Source organism: Lepus europaeus, chromosome 11 (genome assembly GCF_033115175.1).
Source record: "Lepus europaeus isolate LE1 chromosome 11, mLepTim1.pri, whole genome shotgun sequence".
Lineage (NCBI taxonomy): Eukaryota > Metazoa > Chordata > Mammalia > Lagomorpha > Leporidae > Lepus > Lepus europaeus.
In genome coordinates, this window is record NC_084837.1 from 112,041,009 (window position 1) to 112,061,996 (window position 20,988).

Genomic DNA, 20,988 nt, shown 5'->3' on the forward strand with positions numbered 1-20,988 from the left:
TCTCTCCCTCTCCCTCTCTCCCTCTCTCTCTCTGTCTCCCTCCCTCTCTTTCTCTCCCTCTCTTTCTCTCCCTCTCTCTCTCCCTCTCTCTCTCTCCCTCTCCCTCTCTCCCTCTCTGTCTCTGTCTCTCTCTCTCTCCCTCTCTCTCTGTCTCCCTTTCTCTCTCTCTCTCCCTCTCTCTCTCTCTCCTGCCTTCATCTCTCCCAGCCTCACCTCCTGCAGGGAAAGAAGCCTTTTGGAATTTTGGAAATGAGGACACTTCCCATCAAACATGGCCCTTAGTGGATGGTGCGGGAGTCCAGGATGTCATGCAAATCTCAAATGCATCGTTTCACGCTAGCAAAGAGCTCCCAAGTGAGAAAAGCGAGGCAGAGAGCGAGAGCGAGCGAGCGCGTGCATCCATTGCAGGGAACAGACGCTGCTCTGGGGCCAGGAGGTGGCGGCAGGACGACACATTGGGATTCGCTTGTATCCGCATCAAGGGATGCTGGGAAATGGGCCACTGCGGTGCAGTGGGTTCCGCCGCTGCTAGCAATGCTGGCATCCCAGAAGGCTGGCTGGAACCCGGGCTGCTCGGCTTTGGATCCAGCTCCCTGTTAATGTGTTGGGGAAGGCAGCTGCAGATGGCCCAAGTGCTCGGGCCCCTGCCACCCACATGGGAGACCCGGACAGACTTCCCGGCTCCTGGCTTCAGCCATTGCAGGCACCGGGGGAGTGAACCAGCAAATGGAAGATCTCTCTGTGTCTCCCTCATTCTCCCCACCCTATCACTCTGCCTTTCAAATAAATAAATAAATCTTAAAAAAAAAAAAAAAAGACACACCAAAAATAAACAAACTGGGTGATGTCCTGGGTGCACGGGGCCGGGGTGGGGCAGACTTTCCCTTTTTGTTTTGTTGGGATTTGAGACTCAGACGACAGCATCGTCCATTAAATGTTTTCAAAAATAAAAACAAATTAATTCTCTGATGTCTAAATTACGTGGCCCAAAAACCCAATCCTGGAACGGCACGGGGCTGTGTGTTCATGGAAACACACGGAGAACCATCCGAGACACAGGTTCCGCCAGGCTCACGGGACCGCGAAACTCTGGGGCTCCTCCCGCATTTGCCCGGCTTCGGCATCCCATCCGGCAGCCAGCAGCCGCAGACGGCAGCCGGCAGCCGCAGAGGGGCCACCTGCTCCTGCCCCAGGGCCCGCGCACCTGCCTCCAGCCGCTTGGCTCACACTGGATTGGCTGCCCTGAGTCAGGTGTCATCCAATCAGCCGAGGCAGGAGTGGACGTGGTCCTTCCGCACCAGCCCGGCTGCCTGGTCCTGGCCCCTGCAGTCGCCTGGGTGGTGACAGCTCAGAAAATGGGGGTCTGGGCACGAAGGGCCACCAGGCTTGCTTGCTGCGCTGTGGCTGGACGTGCCATGTGGAGGGAAACGAGACCAAGCGCAGTGGGAGGAGCCCTAAGCTGGGGTCCAGAGCCCTGGTTGCAGGCTGCTCTTCTCCCAGCCTTGGCGAGGCCTGTGGCCTCCGTGAGCAGAAAGAGAGTGCACCTGTGTGCGTAGAGGCACCAGGCCGGCTCTCCTGCAGGGGAGGGGTGAGCAGTGCCCACAAGGACGCCCCACCCTGGCCCCCAGGATGCTGATGAGACAGTGAGGCAGCGTGGCCCTGGCGCGGGGACAGAGCCCAGGCTGGGGACATTGGAGAGACCTGGGCTCTGCCTCTCACCAGCTGTGAGATCTTGGCCAAGGGGAACTTCCTCCCTGGACCCCAACTTCTCCTCTGTGGGACTGCGAATGCCTGGATTTGGGGGGAATGAGGGGTGGGTGGGGGCGTGCCTGTGTGGTACCGTGGTGTGCTTCATGACTCCCCAGCGGCCCCCTCCCCCCATAGCCAAGGCAAAAGCAGACACAGGAGAGGTCTTGGCATAGCTCATGGAAAAGGTGCATTGTCGACAGACTCCGCACAGACTGGCACCAAACAATGAAAATCAGACAGGGTCACCACCCACAAAGTCCTGGGAGGGGTCCTCACAGTATGTGTACTCACAGGGCCATCACGTCTCTGTGAGACTTCCGGTGGACACTCAATCCAATTCTGGGGCCTGGTGGGAGGGTCTTAGGTCAGCGGGGGCGTGCCCTTGGGAGGGGGTTCTCACCACAGGGCTGGGCCCAGCTGTTCTCTCTCTCTGCTCCCTGGGCCCAGCTGTTCTTTATCTGCTCTCTGGCTCACAAGCTCCACACGGCCACACCGTGGACTCACCACGTGGCCAAACCAGCAGGGTCCACCCGGTCTGGGACTGTGACCCCCCAAAACCATGAGCCCACATAAACGCACCTCCTCCCTGAGCAGCCTGTGTCAGGTGGTTAGTCACAGTGACAAAATGCTAAGGCACGCTGCCGCTCGGCTGGCCCGGTTCTACCCATGGACGGCGTGGGATGGCCACGGGTGTGGCAGGGACCTGTCCAAAGGGGAGTGGAGTCATGGACGCATTCCCTGGACTTCGTGGACTATGTTTATGTTTTCTGCAGCTGCAAAATGACGTCACTTCGTAGCGAAATTATCAGCGTGATGGGTTAGCACTGGCTTCTGGGACACAGAACTCCTATCCACCAACACCCACCTTGCCAACCCATCCGCCATCGCGACAGGTGCTGCAGGCCGGAGACCACGCGCAGGCGGAGGCGTCGGCACTGACGCGTGCAGAGCCAGGGTGGACGTGTGGGGACTTCTTCCCCTCTCGCATGGGGACCTGGCCAGGTGCAAGCCCTCTCGACCATGCAAGACGCCCGGCTGGAAATGGGCTGCACCTGCAGGTTCCCTAGGAGCTGTGCAGAGTGAGGTGGAGGCTCCAGTGAGGTGGCCCAGGTTAGGCCACTGCTTGCAAGGCCGCTTCCCCTACCCGAGCACGGGCTGCTCTGCTTCCGATCCAGCTCCCCGTAAATACACCTGGGAAAGCAGTGGAGGATGGCCATGTGCCTGGGCCCCTGCACCCACATGGGCAACTCAGATGGACTTCCAGGCTCCTGGCTTCAGCCTGGTTTCAGCCTGGCTGGTGTTACCATTTGGGGGAGTGAACCAGAGGATGGAAGCTCTCTTTCTCCCTCCTACTGTCTCTGTCATTCTTTGAAAAAGAAATAAAAACACCCTTAAAAATGGATTTCCATATTGGTAGGGCCGCAGTATCACAGCAGTCCGACAGTGAGAGATTTTGCATGTGAAACTGGGTGATTTTTTAAAAAAATATTTATGTATTTACTTGAAAGAGTTACACAGAGAGAGGAGAGGCAGAAAGAGAGCGAGAGGGAGAGAGGGAGAGTTCTTCCACCCACTGGTTCACTCCCCAATTGGCCACAACGGCCAGAGCTGCGCCGATCCGAAGCCAGGAGCCAGGAGCTTCTTCTGGGTCTCCCATGTGGGTGCAGGGGTCCAAGGACTTGGGCCATCTTCTACTGCTCTCCCAGGCCATAGCAGAGAGCTAGATCAGAAGTGGAGCAGCTGGGTCTCAAACCGGCGCCCACGTGGGATGCCGGCACTGCAGGCAGCGGCTTTACCCACTGCACCACCGCGCCAGCCCCATGAAGCTGGATGATTTACCCGTCCCGCTGTGCGGAATCACATCCCGGTGTGACCGATGTGAGGTGTGTGGCAGCTCTGGGTGAACCAGCGCAGGACACTCCCCCCCCCCCCCCAAGCCACACAGCCGGGGCGGCAGGCGTTCCCTGCACGGCTCCCACACGCGCTCATCCACAAGGACGGTGCACGCAGCCCGACAGTGGTTTCACTGCACAATGAGGCCGCTCAGAGCGAGGCAGCAGCAATTTCAGAATGCATCGGAATTGCCCTGGTTAGTGAGCGCCATCAATTCCGCCTGTTTAATGCCGCTCCTTACCGCAGGCAAACTCCAGCAGCCGGGCGCCCTCCAGCTCCATCACAGACGACACCTGATGAAGGTTCGCCCGACGTGACAACACCCTGCACCGCGCGTGTGGCTTCAGCAACACATCACAGCGCCCAGCCTGTCCTCCACTCTCCCCAGCAAAACAGCCAGGCGGTGACCCTCGCCGGGGGAAGCACTAACTTGTCTCTCTGCTCAAAAGCCACTGCAGCCAGGCAGTGACCCAAAGGCAGGCAGCGGAGGTGAAGGGCGGACTCGTGTGTCACCCAGGGGTGCTGGGGCCCTGCTGAAAATCCCAGGCTCCGCACAGCCGCTCTGCTTTCCGCTCTTGGGGCTGGCTTCGCCCTTCTCCTTCTAAGCTGCCGCTCAGGGGCTGGCGGCCTGGGGATGCACCTGCTACCTCCCAGGATGCTCATGCGTAGGAAGCCAGAATCCAGAGCAGAGCCAGCACCTGACCGCAGGCGCTCGGGTACCAACACCTCAGCCCCGGACAGCTACTTTGTATCTGGACACCGCCGCCATCAAATCTTTAATGCTTCCTGTTTTTCTCCCTGTTGACTGTCCAGGAAGACACGCCCGTCCCCTGGGCTCCGGTCTCCGCCACATTTAGACCCAGTGAGGCCGCCCGAACAGTCACACCCTGGGGCGGCTGAGCAACCATGCTCAGCTCACGGCGCCCACGCCCACGGAAAACAGCCTTCCCTTTCCCCTCCCGGCCTCTCACCGACTCCAGCCTGGGGCTGCTGGCTCGGGTCCATTCCCTCTGTTCTGTCCCCAGCCCGCCTCAACGCTCTGCCGACAGTCACTACAACAACGGATCCAAAGGGACAAACGAGAGAAATCCATTAAAATACGTGTGACTCCCTCCTCGGCCGGTGCTGGGAACATTCTGTACCTACTGTGCGCTGCGTGGCAGCCCCGGCCCCCTGTGGGTTCCGCTCACTCCAGTGTGGCTGTGACTGGGGGACCGGGCTGCTCATCTCGGTTAATTTCCATTTATGTTTGTGTTGTAGCCACAGGTGGCTGGGGGCTGTGGGATTGAAAAGCCCAAGCCTACACCAGTCACAGCCACTCCGACCTCGCTCTGGGCATGGAGAGCCACAGTGGCTGCCCAACAGCGTCCACTCGCTCCGCTGTGGGGCCTTCCGAGTCCCCGGCTCGGAGCTGCATACCCTTGGTGGCAAAACCTCCAAGACGGCACGGGTAGAGGCCAATCTTTGGTCACAGGTTGCGTGGCTTAGGGGTGAAAGGTGCCCTTCCCACAGTCACGACCCTGTGCCCAGATCCCTGCAAATCATCTCCAGCTGTGGGCAGCTGGCCGAGCTCACTGTCCCCATGCTCCGACACCAGGCCAGCACTGCCTGCAGGTGTGGGAACTGCAGGGCATTCCATGGCCGACCTGGCTTCGCTTCTGTCACTGTCGGTGACTTTCTGGGGGAGAGCCTGCCATGCGGGCCGCTGTGCTGGTGCCGAGGGCACCCGTCCAGCGCGCCGATGGCACAGCAGACGGAAGCAGATGGAGAGAGAACTCCCGTGGGGCTCTGACGTGAGGACAGATCGCTGCAGGAGGAGCCCAGGGAGGTGCACCTGCCGTCCCCGCGCTGCGGCCCTTCCCACGGCCGACGTGCAGAGCTGCTGTCTCTGCTGGAAACCAGACCCTCCCTGGCGGCCCCTGCCAGGGCCATGGGGGCGCAGTGAGTGGGTGTGGGTGCCTGGGGATGCCAGGGTGGCCAGAGCCCAGGTCGGGGAGAAGGTGGGCAGGCAGCTGACAGCCGGCCCGCAGGAATGACATTGCCATGTGCCGGGGCTGACAGATGCTCCGCGGGAGATTAGGAACTCAGGCTGCGTCCCTGGGGCCCTGATACCATCAGTGCTTAAGAGGCTGTCTGATGTCATTACAAATCTCCCGGCCAGGCTCGCAGGTGTGGGAGGACAGGGCCGCCGCAAGGGTGTTTGGCTTTAATTGTGGCCATTAATCTGGCGCCAGCAGCTGGCCTGGGCTGCAGGGGAAAGGGCAGGGAGCCTGTCACTTGGGGAACAGTGCACCCCGCTGCTTTGCTGTCTGGAGGTGGGAGACAGCGGGCCTGCTGTGCTCCCCCCGCCCAGGTCTCCTGGCTGCCACGCATGCTGTGGGTGTCGGTTCGCGGCCTCCTCTTTGGCTCCCACGGGAGTCGGTGGGTGAGTAGGGCCACTGTGGGGTGTGGTCCCAGCCCTCTGCCCGGAGTCCAGGCGTGTGCAGTGAGAATGGGGGGAGGGGCAGGGTGGGGCGGGGAGAGGCCCCGAGTCCAGCGGGGGCAGTCCAGGGGGCAGGATGGGGAGTGGGGCCCTTGTTTGGAGCTGGCAGGGTAGGCGTGGGGCGACCTGGAGCTGTCTGGCCTTGGCAGAGTGGGACCGAGAGGGACGGGGAGCATGTGGGTTCCCAGTGGGCCCCTCCCTGCTGTCCCAGGAAGCCCAGCGGGGACTCTGGGGAGAGCTGGGGCGGGGGGGGGGGTCTCGCCCAGCTCCCTCTGCCCCACACTGTCCCCTGGACAGTGTGGCCCAGGGTCTCCTGCCCTTCTCCACCGAGGGTGCTGTGGGGCTCCTGAGTGCCCGCCAGACCGGGTCAGAGTGAGTGCGGCTTCGCACCTCTGTCGCCCCTGCCCACCGGGAGAACTCCTGCTCAGCCTTCAAAGCCCAGGCCAGACACACGGCCTCTTGAAACAGGCAGGTGGACAGGAGAAAATCCATTAGATCTGTGAGCTGGAAGACCAGGCCCCACGGTGCTCTCACGCCCCCACCTGTATGCGCACCTGCCAATCAGACTACGTGACCACTGCCCTTGGAAGGGGATAAAGGCCTGGACCACGGCGGGCCCTCCCCTTGTTGCCTTGTGGCTGTCCACTCTCTGCTTTATTGCCCACCTGCTCGCTCCACCTGGCTCCTGGCCTGCTCTCTGCCTGCTGGACCCAACGTAGCTTCTAGACCTCTCTTCCTTCCCTAATTAAAGCCCTCACTCTCCTATGCATTTCTCTCGCTGAATAAAACCCTTAAAAAACGTACCCTGTTGTCTGGGCTATTGGAGCCAGTATTCATGGCACGTACCAAGATTGTTAATATTTAAAATTATTAATAAGCCGGACGACACCGCTCTCAGAAGGCTGCCAAGACTGCCCTTCCTCCCCTCATGTCCGAGAGGCGATGCCTCGGTCCCCGCCCTGCCTCCTGTGGTCACCCGGCTGACACAGCCGTCAGCGTCACTGTGTCACAGCTCCTGGAGGACCCTGGACCCACGTCTGCCCTCACACCCAGCCCAGGGCCTGGCTCGGGGCACTGTCCCGTGAGCCAAGCTGAATTTGCGACAGGTCAGTGACGCGTGGGGCGGTGGTCACGCTGTGTGGCCTTAGGGGTCCCCTCCCCTCTCTGGGCTGCTGCTTAGCTTCAGTAACTGCCTGCTGCAGGGGTGCACACAGAGCTAGGGCGTCTTGGCGGCGGCGGCCCCCAAGGTGGCTGGAATTCTTGGGAGGCACAGGGACTTGGAGCTTCCTTGGTTCCCGAGAGACATGGAGGAAGCAGCCTAGGCCAAGACAGGCAGGGGCCGCCGTGGGGCTCTGCGAATCTGCTTCATTGGCACAGATCAACTTACACGGCAGACCCGCGGCCAGGAGGGAGACGGCCACACCCAGCCTGAGAAGCCAGCCAGATCCGGGGACCCCCACCCCCCGGCCCACTCAGTATTGCCATTGATTGCAATCCGAAAACAGTCTAATTCAACGGGAGCGTTCCAAACAGCAGGCTAACGACTTCCCCAAACACAGCACAGTGGTCCAGGCTTCTGCTACACCAAGACACAGCATGGATGACAGCGAGCTCCGGGGCGGGGTCCGGGGGGGTGCTGACAGCGAGCTCCAGGGGCGGGGTCCGGGGGGGTGCTGACAGCGAGCTCCGGGGGCGGGGTCCGGGGGGGGTGCTGCTTCTGGACCCGCCAAAGAACACCCCAGGCCCAGAGCCCCTGCCTGGGTCCTCACCCCTCCCCTCCCTCCCTCTCATGGCTCATCACCGAGCTTGGCTGCCCGCGACCCCCCAGTGCGCCGTGGCAATTGTGCAGCGAGCGCCGGGCACCGCGGGCGGGCGGCTGAGCCGAGGTCTGGGACACTTGCACCCCACATCCCTCCGCCAGGCTGCCGGGGATTGAGCCTCGCCTCCAATTCCAGTCCGGCTTCCTGCGCACCCTGGGCGGCAGCATTGGTGGCTCAAGTCCTTCCTGCCACCTGCATGGAGACCGGATGGAGCTCCTGGCTCCTGGTTCCAGCCTGGCCCAGCCCTGGCTGGTGTGGGCATCTGGGGAGTGCCCCTGCTCGGCACTGCCATGGGCGGCAGGAGAAGGGACTGGTCACCCTGCTTCCTCACATTCAGCCAGGACACCCGGGAAGCTGCAGGAGCAGCCGATCCCACGCTGCCCCGAGCTCACGGCGCCCCTCCCCCGGCCCAGCGACAGTCCCGTCCCCGTCGTCCTCGGGAGCCTACAGTATTTGAACAAATATTTACCACTGCAGGAGGTGACCACTGGCTGCCCTGTCCTGCTGTGTAAGGCAGCAGGCCCCCGGCGAGCCCAAGCCTCAGAGGGGCCCACGGACACGCGGGTGCGGGTGGATCCTGGCTCCACAGCCCGGCAAACTCAGAGTAACTGGGCCCAGGGCAGAGCGGCTGGGAGTCTCCAGAGCCCGTCCCGTGCAAACTCCCTGCCGGGTCTGGCCCTCTGACCTTGGCCATCTGACGGCTCTCCAGCCCGCCCCTGATGGGCTCGGCCCCTGCTGGCCACCCCTCTCATCCGGGCTCCTCTGCACTGACACTGGCTGAACCACCACGCGGGGCCTCCGAGCCCGTGTGGCAGGTGTGACGCGGGGCCGCCCGCACTGCTAAGGGGGGAAAAAGGCAGAGAAAGCAGCGACGCTTGGAGGCACAGCCGACCCTGCTGCTGGCCATTTCTAGACGGCATCAGGGGCTCAATTTCATTTTAAAAAATTTCTAGGGCCCAGCGCTGTGGTGTAGTGGGCTAAGTCTTCTCCTGCAGTGCCGGCATCCCACATGGGCGGTGGTTCTAGTCCTGGCTGCTCCACTTCCGATCCAGCTCTCTGCTATGGCCTGGGAAAGCAGTGGAGGATGGCCCAAGTCCTTGGGCCCTGCACCCATGTGGGAGACCTGGAAGAAGCTTCTGGCTCCCAGCTTCTGATTGGCTCAGCTCCAGCTATCGTGGTCATTTGGGGAGTGAACCAGAGGGTAGAAGACCTTTCTCTCTTTCCCTCTGTCTGTAATTCTGCCTCTCAAAGAAATAAATAAAATCTTCAAAAAAATTCTACCACAAAAATGAAATTTTTAAAAACAAGGGCACTTTAGAAAATTCATGGAAAATGCAATTAAAAGTTTGTTAGTGTAAAAAATGTTGAAATCTGAGCAGTTTTTTCATTATATGAATTTTTCATGAACTTCTTGAAGATCCTTCTTCGGTATGGATATCAATTTTTTTTTGCACCAAAATAGACTTATCTTTTCATTTCCTGTTCCGTGAGCTTTGAGAAGTACCCTTGGTATAATCAGGAGAAGCTGAGAACAGGATTCAGACGGCTGTCTTAGCTTTCCACTTCTCCGATTTCTAGAAGGTTCGGCGTCTGTGTGCCCCGGTGACGTGTCTGCTCTCAGCCGTCCCTCGGTGCTGGGCGTCCCGGACCCCGGACTTTGAGCCCGAGTCTGTTGTTGGAAGACTGTTGGTGCATGTTGTCAGGGAGCAAGGCTGGTCCCCTGCGGTCACACTGACCGGTCACCTCCTTCCTGGCGCATGGCTGATTTCTAGCTCAGCGAGAGATCACACACAGCCTTAGTCTCGACTCTTTTCTCTCCTTTGTGGATGGCAGCTCTTTGATCTGTTCGGATTTCTGCCGGCCTATGGCGTGTGGGTTAATTATTTTCCAAACAGCCAATTGCATGGCGGATTACCAGATGGGACTTCGGCTCTGTCCCGGTCGTGAGGCCCTGCCCACCCCACCTCCTGTTTGTATAGATACCGGCTTCATTTTCTAGGTTACCTATTGTGTCACTTTGACCTCGTTTTTTTATGTTTTAAAATTTTTATGTATTTGTTTGAAAGGCAGAGAGAAAGAGACAGGGCAAGCACTCCGATCCACTGGTTCACGCCCCAGATGCCCACGACGGCCGGGGTTGCGCTGGGGCAAAGCTGTGAGCTGGGAACTCAGTCCAGGACTCCCATGTGGGTGACGGGGACCCGAACACTTGAGCCGTCACCGCTGCCTCCCAGGGCCTGCGCTGGCAGGGAGTGGGCGCAGGAGTCAGAGCTGGGTCCTGAAGCCAGGAACCCCGACATGGCACACGGGCTCTGGGCCAAACGGCTGCCTGTCCGTGACCTGCCCTGGCCTTGTCCCTGTGTCACCTGAGTGTGAGCGTATGGGAAAGCTACGGCTTCCGGGTCAGCCAGGCCCAGGCGGAGTCTCAGCCTTGCCACTGGCTGGCTGCGTGGCCCTGGGCCAGCTCCTTGCCCTCTCTGAGTCTCAACTTCCCCACGGGGTCTCAGGACTGTGGTGAGGATCAAATGTGGTAACTTGCAGACACGAGCAGCCCTGGCCTGACGCCCTGGGCAGCTGGGTGCAGTTCTCCTCCCTCCTGCTGGTCAGCGCCTGAGTCCCACGCGAGTCCAGCCCACCCCCACCCCCTGGCCTGGCTCAAGTAGCCCGGCTCCCGCATCCACGTGGGAGACTTGGATTCGCTTCCTGGCCAGAGCGCTGGGGCAGTGACATGTGGGTGGGAGCGCTCTCCCCCCAAAGTAATACAAGCTCAAAAAGAGAGGAGGCGGAACCAGGGCTGTGCAGGCACTGGGGGTGACCCCTCCAAGGCTGTCCCTTCAAGCCAAATACCGTCTAAGGGCCGGCTTTGAATCAGGAAAACGCCTCCTCTCCCTCCCCAACGCCTCAGGCTGCAGCGCGGGCCCAGCGAGACCTCAGGCGCCCTCCCCGCCTGCCAGACTGGGGACAGGGCCCCGGCACACGGCACCTGATGACCAGAACACTGCTGCCAAGGCCTCCCCCCCCCCCGCCCCCCGGCTCCTATGGCCCAGCACGCGGTCCTCACCACACAGAAATGGAGCTGACGAAGGCTGGTGAGAAATCACAGATGTGTTTGCAAATCCTGGCTTTGATTAACTGAAGGAAAACAGCTTCATTATTGGCTGGGGACCGGCGTGGGGGCGTGGCAGGGACAGTCGGGCCCACGACTTCCCACGGGAGCGCTGGTTCGAGTCCCGGCTGCCCCACTTCCGTTCTGGCTCCCTGCTGACGCACCTGGGAAGGCAGAGGAAGATGGTCCAAGTGCTTGGGCCTCCGCACCCGTGAGGGAGACCTGGATGGAGTTCCAGGTTCCTAGCTTTAGCCTGGCCCCGCCCTGGCCGTTGCGGCCATTTGGGGAGTGAACCAGTGGATGGAGAGTCTCCGTCTCTGTAACTGTACCTTTCAAATAAATAAATCTTAAAAAAAAAAAAAAGGTCAGAACAGCCATCAGATGCGGTGGCTGAACAAAGGGAGGCCGCAGGTGGAGCACGTGGCTGGGGCCTTTTCCGTGACCGCGGTCACCGATCACAGTATGGGCCCGCAGAGCCCCCCACCCTCCAGGGGGTGGGAGAGAAGGGGAGGGCGGGGGGACACTCAGGCTGACAGGCGTGCAGGCAGGGAGCAGACCACAAAGGGCACGGCCTCTCCCACTCCCTGCAGGCCGGGGACTTCTCTGGGGACCCCTCTCCCCTTTGTCCCCTTCCCCTTCCCTCTCCCACCCTGGCCCCTCTTGGATCCCAAAGCCGACCATCACCAGCGGTGCAGACCTACAGGTCACTCCCACGCACCTTGCAGCTGCCATGTGAGTGTGCAGAGGGCCCGCGGGGTCTCCAGGGAGCCAGGCTGTGCCCAGGCTGTGGCGCCTGCCAGTGTGAGAAAATTGGATCGCGGCCATCAGCTCCCTCCTGCCTCTGCCCCCACCCCCGGCCAGCCCCGCCCCGCCCACAGTGGGAAACCCGAGTGAGTTTCCTTGCCTGCGGCTGCTCCTGCCCACAGCTGGTGACCACGACTGCGGTTCTGGGCTCCTAAAGCAGGAAGCAGAGCCCAGGCTGGCTCCAAAGGCTGCGTGGGCTACAGGGCTCCTCTGGGCAGGAAGAATCCGAGGTTCACTCTGCAGGTGTGTGGATGCCAGAGGCCCTGGCCAATGTCCACGGTGCCGCTGCCGCTGCACCGCCCAGGTCAGGGAGAAGGGTGGTCTCACCGGGAAACCGTGGGAACGGCTCTGAGGCTCTCCCGGGTGCTTTCTCTGCGGGGTGCGCTGCACTGCCCACAGGACTAAGAAGAACAGAACTCAGGTTCTCTCTGGCGTGCCCCGCCTGGAAGAGGGCCCCCCATTCTCTTAGGCACTCACACCCTCAGCTCCAGACAGCAACTCCGAGCCCAGTGCACCCAGCCCCGGCTGCCTCTGTCCTGGGGTCTGCCCTGCGGGAGCCAGGGGAGGGGCGTTCTCTCGCCGCTCCAGCACGGGCCAGGGGACCACAGCTGTGCCTTGCGGCTGGTGCTTTTTTCTGTTGTTGACCCTCCCTCCCGGGCCCAGGCAACACCGGGAGTTCTGGGGTGCGGCCCGGAGCAGAAGAGCTGCAGCCCCTGGCGGGAGGCGGTGACCACTGCCAGGGCTGAGTGCAGGGTCCCTAAGCTCCCACCTTCATCCTCACCACTGATAATCAGGCAGCTGCCGCCAACACTGCCCACTGCCCACTCTGAAGCCAGGTGGCCTCCCGTCTCTGCCACTGGAGTGCCGGCCTTGGTGAGGGGCCTGCGTGCAAGCATGTCTTTAAGGACCAGGTCAAAGGCACGTGGATCCCGGCGAAGCTGCCTCCAGGCCCTGTGCCTGCCCAGGACAGAGGCTCAGCCAGCAGCAGCCAGCTAAGCCTCTCCAGATCCAGCGAGTGGGTGGCCGGCCACGAGGGGGCGACCTCACCCAGCAAACCTGTGGTCTGCGGGCTGGGAACGGCCCACTGCCTTTTCTGAGATTAGAGAACAAGGCATCCCTGCCAGGAGGAGATAAGGCGCTGGGTGGCTACACGCCGTCATCTCCCACTGGATGGATGGGGTGTCCGCCCCCGGAGTGGGACACAGCCATGGCTGCAAGCGTGGAACCGTCGCCAGGAGAACCAGCCAGGAGCCGGCTTGTCGTGTGTATGAAAATGAGTTTATTTACACAGTTACATGATGCCACGGAGTACACAGCAAAGTACCACAGCAAACCAGAGGGCGGCGCCCCGGTGACCAAGGGGACTCTCGGGGGTGAGGGGGCAGGTAGAGAGGTGAGGCCCTGGGAAGCGGGGATGCGGAGGGACTGGAAGGAGGGCTGTCACGACTCCCGTCGCCGGGACGGCCACTTGGTCTCCGCCCGCAGACCAGCCCTCGCCTCTGTGTCCCCAGTACAGCACTCTCTGGAACTGGTGGGGGAAGGGATGCCCAGGGACTGTGTGGAGCAAGTTTCCTGGAGCAGTGTGGTTTAACCTTTCCGAAATGCTACCCTGAAGCCATCGGGCTGGCTCAACATTCAAGTCATCGTGGGTGCAGACACACAGACACACACACACACGCACGCACACGCACACCCCAACAGGCAGAGTGGGTTCTCTGGACTACAATAATATTCGTAGCAAAATATATAACTCTGTACTTCTGCTAGGTTAAAAAATTCCCGACCTCTTTTGATTCCCTGAAACTTTCTTGATTAGGGAAAAAATTAAAAAAAAAAAAAAAAAAAAAGCCCACAAGGGGGTGGGTGGGATGGGTCCAAGGTGAGAAGCTGGAACGTGGTGGGGGAGGGGGGAGACCCTCTAGGTGGGGCGTCCCAGGCGCGGGCCCCGGGTGCCCACCCCGGCCGGGAAGCTGCTGTAGCAGCCCGTTCTGATCTCTGCCAGCTGCGGGGGTGGGGCGCTGGGCCCTGTATAGCACCTGTGCGTTCTGGGCACGGAGAGGATGGCGAGACGGCTGGGGAAGGCCTTTGCTTTATAAACACGGTGCGGTTTGTTAAGAATGTCCCAAGGGCCGTTTAAACAAACTTATTGAAACTACCATGAGCTCTTGTTTAAAAAAAGAAAAACCAAGGAAAACCCTTCAGCTCTCGCTGTCACCGGGGTCTGGTGCTCCCCAGCTGAGGAGTGGCCGTGGCCGTGGCCGGGGTAGCAGGAGGGGGCTGGTCTCTTCTCCCCAGTCCCGGAGGACTCTGTCCGCTCAGGGCTTCATCATCATCTTCTACTTTTTTCTCTCAATTTACTGCATGGGCTTCTTAAAAACGGACTTCTTAAAAAGAAAGCAGGTGTTTTGAGGGTTTGAACACCCTGCCACGGTCCGTGTGCAAGCTCCCTGCCCGTGGGCTTGGTCCCGGCACAGCTCATCGCTGCCGAAGCACCAGGACAGAGGCTGTGTCTTTGGTATAATCTCTACCTAGCGGCTTGCACTGCAGCTCCTCGGACCTCCCTGGGGACCCCGGTTCTGGCCCACGGAGCCCACTCCCAGAGCTCAGCAGGTACGGGCAGCTGGACTTGGGCGCACACATCAGCCGGAGCGGCCCCTCGGTCTGGCCTCGCACAGCACTGCAGGCCTTGGGGAAGCAGCTTCAGTGAGGTAAAAGTAACATTTCAGCCTCGTGGGCAGCCGTGCTGTGGCTCATCAGGCTGGACCGGAACGTCCAACCCTCCGCAGCCAGCGAGGGGAGTGGAAGAGGGGCCGTGCGGCCCTCCGGACAGCTTCTCTCTTTGTCGACACAGCTGGAGCCGTGAGAAACAGGAGGGCTAGGTCTGGCCCGCATCTCCACGGCCCCCTGCTAGTGGGACAGGGAACAACCAAAGGTTGGGGTACTCCGGAGACCAGAGTGAGAAGGACCTAATAAATGTGGGAAGCTGCCCGGTGCCACGCAGTGCGTCCCAGGGGTGTCACCTGGGAACTGCACAGGACAGCTTTAGTTTGACTCCCAGAAGTGTCGTGAATTCCTAAAGCCTCGGGTGCCTTGGCTGTGGCCCTCCGTGGTCACGAACCGACTCGGAGTTTGGCAGGAACACCGGTCCCCTAATCTGATGGCGTTCAGCCCTCGGCCATGAGCAGGTGGGGCCGCCGGGTGCCCGGGCTGCCCTCTACCTCGTCCAGCTCACTTTCTGAGGGCACTCTTGGATCTCACTGCCACCGTGCTGGCCTCTAGTTCAGACCTGGCCCTGGAGCCGGCGGGGCTCATCCTGGGCTCTGGTGCTGAGGTCCCACAGGTTACTGCGACCCTCTCAGATCAGCCCCGGGCCTCCCATGGGTGCCTGGAGACCCGAGAGCCTCCCCAGCACGGTGTCAGGAGCTGCTCATGGCCCCGTGTCTCCCTGCCCACAGGGCCGGGCGCCGCCCGTTAAGGGCTGGCTCTGGGCAACTCAGGCCGCTGGCCACCTGTGAAGCACCTGAGTGTGGCCAAGGCTGCCCAGGCCCAGGGGGCTAAGGAAAGTGCCAGTGTGGGCCTCACTGCTCAGACTCTCACGATAGACCCAAGGATCTACAGGACAGACTGGCAGCAGAGAAAACAATGCCAATCGCTATGGAAGACAGTAACTTGGTGTTACTCAAGGAAACTGCAAGTGCTATGCTAGTCACAGTCCAGAACTCACACGAACGTGTTTCTGGGACGCGTGTGGTGGACAGCGGGGAAAGCAGGAAGAATGAATTCAAAGTCCCCACGGCAGCGTAAATGGAGAGGGAACCACCTGTGCTGTGTGTGGCTGAGCCTCACCCCCTGGGGAAGCAGTCTGAGGACCGTCCCTGGCGCTCCTGGCCGCGCGGCACCCTCGGTCGCTCCCCACGGTCGTTCTGCGCCCACCACCCAGAGAAAAACCCGCGCGAGGCCCCTCTCTGACCGGCTGGCACTCGTCTTTCGCCCCTACCAAGCGTGCATACAAAAGCAGTGCTAGCCGGCTGTGGCTGTGGCTGTGGCTGTGGCGAGCGGAGGTGCTCGGTGGACAGTGCGCTAAGATAAGGTGGGGAGGGGTCCGTGCTGCTTCTACTGCAGGGTTAAAATGAAGACTGGATACGAGTCTTAACAGATAAAAAAGAAAAACAGAGACATACCTAGAAACATAACAAACGGAGGGACCAGGGCACGTTCTGCATTAAATACGTCACCACATTCAAATTTACGTGGCCAAGGCACCGCGAGAGTGACAGGGAGAGCGGCCGCTTTACTACGTGACCAGGCAGGGAGAGCAGTGCACACGGGCTGTGCCACAGCGAACCCCGCCCCAGCCTGCCAGCCACGGCACAGCCATGCCACAGCCACGCCAGGGGCACAGCGCCGTGCCAGCTCTGCAGCCATCCCCGGGGGCGACAGGAGGCAAGACTGCGGGCCGACCAGCCCTCTTGGCTGGGAGTCCCCACTGCTGGCCAGGCCAGGACGTGCTCCACAGGGGGGCCTCACACAGCCACTTCCCCGACAGACAGAAGAGCTCAGGGAAATACATTCTCCTTCCCTGGATGCTCTCTGACGCAGGGCAATCGCAGGAAAGGCCATTAAAAACGCTCTGGTTTCAGAGCTTCCGAGGCCGGAAGACAGCGCAGTCCCCCTCGGCTTGCAGGAAACCCTGCACGGGCGGACCAGGGCGCCAGGGCTTGCCCGCCGCTGGGTGCAGAGTCTGTGAAGCCCGCCACAGGTTGCTGCCCCGGAGGCCTGGCCCCTGCTCCCGGCACGCGTGCAAGCGTGTGCGCACACACGCGAACACACCCGCCGTGCTCGAGCGACTCTTGGGATTTCGAGGCTAAAGTAAACAGATAGTCACAGTTTTGAATACAACAAGCACAGCAGTGTGTGTACACACGCACACACGCACACACACACACACCCGGGTAGAAGGGACACTTGTCTCAGCGCTAATATGTGCCAAGGGGCGCAGGAGTGGGTTTCCGTAGCTCTCGCTTCGGGTGAAGTTGCGACTAAACCAGTCACGTGCAGCTGCCCAAGGCCACACTCAGATTGCACATGGGTCCGCAGGCAGGGCTCGGCCCGCCCCCCGCCGCCCTCCACAGCCACCGCGGGGTCAGAAGCAGCGGCCTCAGCAGCAGCCTGCTCCCCGCCGCCCGGTCACCCCCCAGCCCGGCTGCCTGCCCTCCAGGGGGGATCTCAGCGCTTGGCCATTTCATTCGGCACTGTTCCCTACAGCCCTAGGTAGACCAGTTAACACTGGCAACGGACAGCAGGAAGCTGGCCAATGACTGCTTGGGGCAGGCGAAGCCCTGGTCTGGGCCCCAGCAGCCCCGGCTGCCAAGGCTGCCAGCTCTGACAGCCAGCAAGGAACGGCACTTTGGGCTCTGTTCCCCACGGGCCCCTGAAGAACGGCGCCCGTGACCACAAACCTCCTCATGTCCCGCCAGCTGTTTCGGGGCCTTGAATCGCACCCCACCCCGCGGAGGCGCCGGGCCGGCTGTGCCAGGCCACAGGTGCCTGAGCAACACACACTTCCCCATCACAGGCGGACAGACCTGGGGAAGGAGGCCTGGCAGGGGGCTCCCAGGGCCGGCCTCTGTGTGCAAGACACACACTTCCGGACGCCAGAGGCGACCCGAGGGTGGGACTCTCGCCTGGTCCCTCTGCCACCTGCTAATCAGAGGCTACGGGAAGGGCACAGGGAACCAGGGGCTGACGCTCTGCCTGGTCCCAGGGTCGCAGACAGGGACACTGGGGGGGGGGGGCAGTCTGCTGTCACTCCTACGGGATGTCTCTCGCCAGCGGGAATAAATACTTGGTGCTGACAAGGGACGCGCTCTTCACACTCCAGGAGGAACTGGATGCAGCCTGCTGAGTTCATGCCAAGGAACGCGCGCGTCACCTCCTGCCCGCGTCCCGGCGGGGCAGGGGGCACGAGGGTGGAGCAGGCCCTAGGGGCAGGCAGGTGCACGTCCGGGCAGCTGACCCAGCTTTCACTCGGCACGGACTCGTTTGTTCGGGGACGGAGACGGGAGGGTTGTCCGTCCGTCCGTCTGTCTGTCTGTCATTCTGTGAGTATGAGGGAGGGGGAGGTGTGTCGGCAACATGAAGAAGGTGAAAAGGTAGAAAAAGCAGCATCTGGGTGGTATTAACGGTGTTGCAGGATCTTCACGATGCAGCCGAGGGAGTCCGTGGTGGCGAAGGCCAGGTACTGCGCACAGAGCCAGTCCTCGAGGCTCACGCCGGCCTCCCTGTCCAGCGACTTCTCGGCGAACTTGATCATGAGCAGCGTCCGCTTGATGTCCAGCCAGTTCTGGAGCAGCGCGCTCCTCTGCGCCAGGCTAGGGGAGGCGCTGAACGTCTGGAAGAGGTCCTCCCGGGGGCCCCAGAGCAGGCACTGCAGGATGCCTCTGGCGTCGGAGATGAGGATCCGCTCGGAAGGGTTGGGGTTCAGGAGGCAGCTGGCCAGCTGCTGCAGGCCCCGCGAGTAGTGGGAGCGCAGCGGGATGCGCGGCAGGTCCGCCCGCGTGTACTCCTTCTCCTTCAGCTCAGGGTGCTCGTCGAAGGGGTTGGGCAGGTGCAGCATCTCGTAGATGAGGATGCCGGTCTGGAACTCGTCGCACTTCTTGTACTGGGTGGCCGTGATGATCTCCGGGGCCAGGCGCGACTGGTCCCGGAGGATGTCGGGGTCCACCAGGTGGCTCTTCTGCTTGGCCTGCGAGAAGTTGCTCACGAGGAGGCGTGTGGGACAAGACGAGGTGGGGCTGGGCTCCGAGGGCCCCGGGCCCTGGGTCGCGCCCCCGGGCTGGTAGTGGACAAGCAGCAGGTTCTCGAGCCGAAGGTCGCAGTGAGTGACGTGGTAGGGCTTGAGGTGCTCGAGGCCAGAGCAGAGCTGTAAGAGCAGCAGGCATACCTGCCTCTCGTACACATCCGGGCTTTTCCCGTGGTGGGCCAGAGAGTCCCGCACGAAGTCGGCCACGGTGAGGTGGGGGACCTCCCGGGTGATGACCACGACGTGGCTTCTCTGCCGCCGGCCCGTGCCGCCCTGGCTCTCCTTCCGGGACGCCTCTGTTTCGGAGCACGGCTCTGGGGGTGTGCCGCCGGCCCCCACTTCCGCCCCTGCTCCATTCTCTTCCACTTCATCATCTTCCTTTCCAGGGGCATCGGGGTCCTCCCAGGGAAGTAGCCGGTTGGGGACCTCGGCCAGGAAGTGGCCACAGTCCTGCTGGATGTTAAAATGGACGGCCAGGCTCTGCCGGACGGCCAAGCTGTGATAATACTGCTGAGACTCTTTAGCCTTGCTCTTACAGATCTGGAGGGAGAAAGCAGATAACTCCAATTAAACCTCACACTTTCACGAGCTGGCTTAAGATGTGCTAGGAGGCTTCACGGGAGGGGGACTGGTTGTGGAAGCAAACGCCGAGAGCTTCAGAATGGCTCGGCAGGCTGGGGCACCTGCTTGGAACCGGAAGTGTCTCAGAGTTCAGGGTTTTCTGCATTTTGGATATTTGCGCTGACTTTTCCAATTGAGCATCCCTAGTCCAGAAACCCAAAACCTTTTAGGCAGCGAATTTCAGATTTTGGAGCATCTCGGGTTTGGATTTTCGGATCAGGGATGCTCAGCCAGTAACCGTCCCTCCCACCGTGCGTCTGGGTGCCAGGCTGTGCTGTCTGAGCCCTTTCTGCTCTCTCTCTGGTCCTCTTGTTCGCCCTTCACCGGAGCCCAAGGACCTGAGAACCAAAAGGAGGAAAGCAGCCTGAGGTTACCCCTTTAGGAACCCAAGTCTGTCTGATGCCAAAGCTCACTCTTTCCACCACACTCTACACCTTGTCTAGGAAGCAGGACAGAGACAAGAGAGCTGCTCGGGGCTGGCGCGGTGGCACAGCAGGCTAAGCCTCCACTTGCAGTGCCGGCAACCCATATGGGCGCCGGTTTGAGTCCCGCTGCTCCACTTCTGATCCAGCTCTCTGCTATGGCCTGGGAGAGCAGTGGAAGATGGCCCAGGTCCTTGGGCCCCTGCACCTGCGTGGGAGACCTGGAGGAAGCTATTGTGGCCATTTGGGGAGTGAACCTGTGGACAGAAGAGCTTTCTCTCTGTCTCTCCCTCTCTATAACTCTGTCTCTCAAATAAATCAACAGAATCTTTAGAAAGAGAGGGCGAGCTGCTCGCCCATTTCTGCGGAGGTCACAGCCCACGGCCACACAAGGCCGACAAATGCCTCCCCCTATCCGCCAGAGTCCCTCATCCACTACCGGTCACCCTTTGGGTCAAACTTCTCGTTGGCCGGGTCAGCTGGGGGCTCTCGAGACGTCCCCGGGAAGGACAGCGTGGTGGCCACAGCTCTGGGACGCGCTGCTCCCTGGCAGGGTGGGGTGAGGGCTGAGCCAATCCGTGGTCTGCCCCAGGGAGAGCACGGCCACCATTTTAGCAGCAGCATTCTGAGTTCTAGGCTTGTTTTTTTTTTTTTTAAACAGGTCGCATTAGCACCCCAAATTCACGCAATAAGACCTTTCAAGAAAGAACTCGGGGTGGGGGTGGGGGACCTGTGTGACCACAGGCATTCGTCAGCTGTACACACCGTAACAGACTGTATTTCTGGTCCCGGTGGGTTAGAAGGCAAACAGCAGGTGACAGAGCATGATCAGATAGGCTTAGTGTCAGGAGAGAGAGGCTGGCGAGCGGAGCTTCAGCCTCTGGCGCTCGTGCCCAGCGGAGTGGCCGCGGCAGGCGCACCGCTCAGCCAGGCCCCGGTCTCAGCATCCTCCACCCCTCCTCCGGACGGGGCCCATCACCGCATCCTGCAGATACCGGGTCTCCCAGCAACGAGCGCCCTGTGGAGCTGACGCTGCCTGTCTCTTACTTGAACGGTAAGATGGAAAAGCATTTTAGCCAAGCGTGTCCTAGCTATTTTTACCTAAAAAGAAAAATGGATGTCTTCTTAGGGGGATGTAGCTGGGCCCCCGTTCTGAGAAACACTGTGCTCTGATTTCCATTCATTTAACAAAACACAGCAAAATGCTAAAAACCAAAGGCACAGGAGTCACCAGACATAGAAACACCTCTCTCTCTCTCTCTCTCTCTCTCTCTCTCTCTGCTGTTTTT

At 60.9% G+C, this 20,988-nt stretch overlaps 1 protein-coding gene across 7 annotated transcripts in view; it reads right to left on the reverse strand.

Annotated features, from left to right (window-relative positions):
* Positions 1-13,094: 13,094 nt before the first annotated feature.
* PEAK1 (pseudopodium enriched atypical kinase 1) overlaps positions 13,095-20,988 on the reverse strand; it is a 351,733-nt gene continuing 343,839 nt past the window's right edge. For all 7 annotated transcript variants that reach the window (XM_062206406.1, XM_062206403.1, XM_062206407.1 and 4 more), the window contains one exon: positions 13,095-19,196. In XM_062206406.1, the coding sequence (XP_062062390.1) occupies positions 18,033-19,196 (1,164 nt within the window). In that variant the 3' untranslated portion in view covers positions 13,095-18,032. The remainder of the gene's footprint in view (positions 19,197-20,988) is intronic.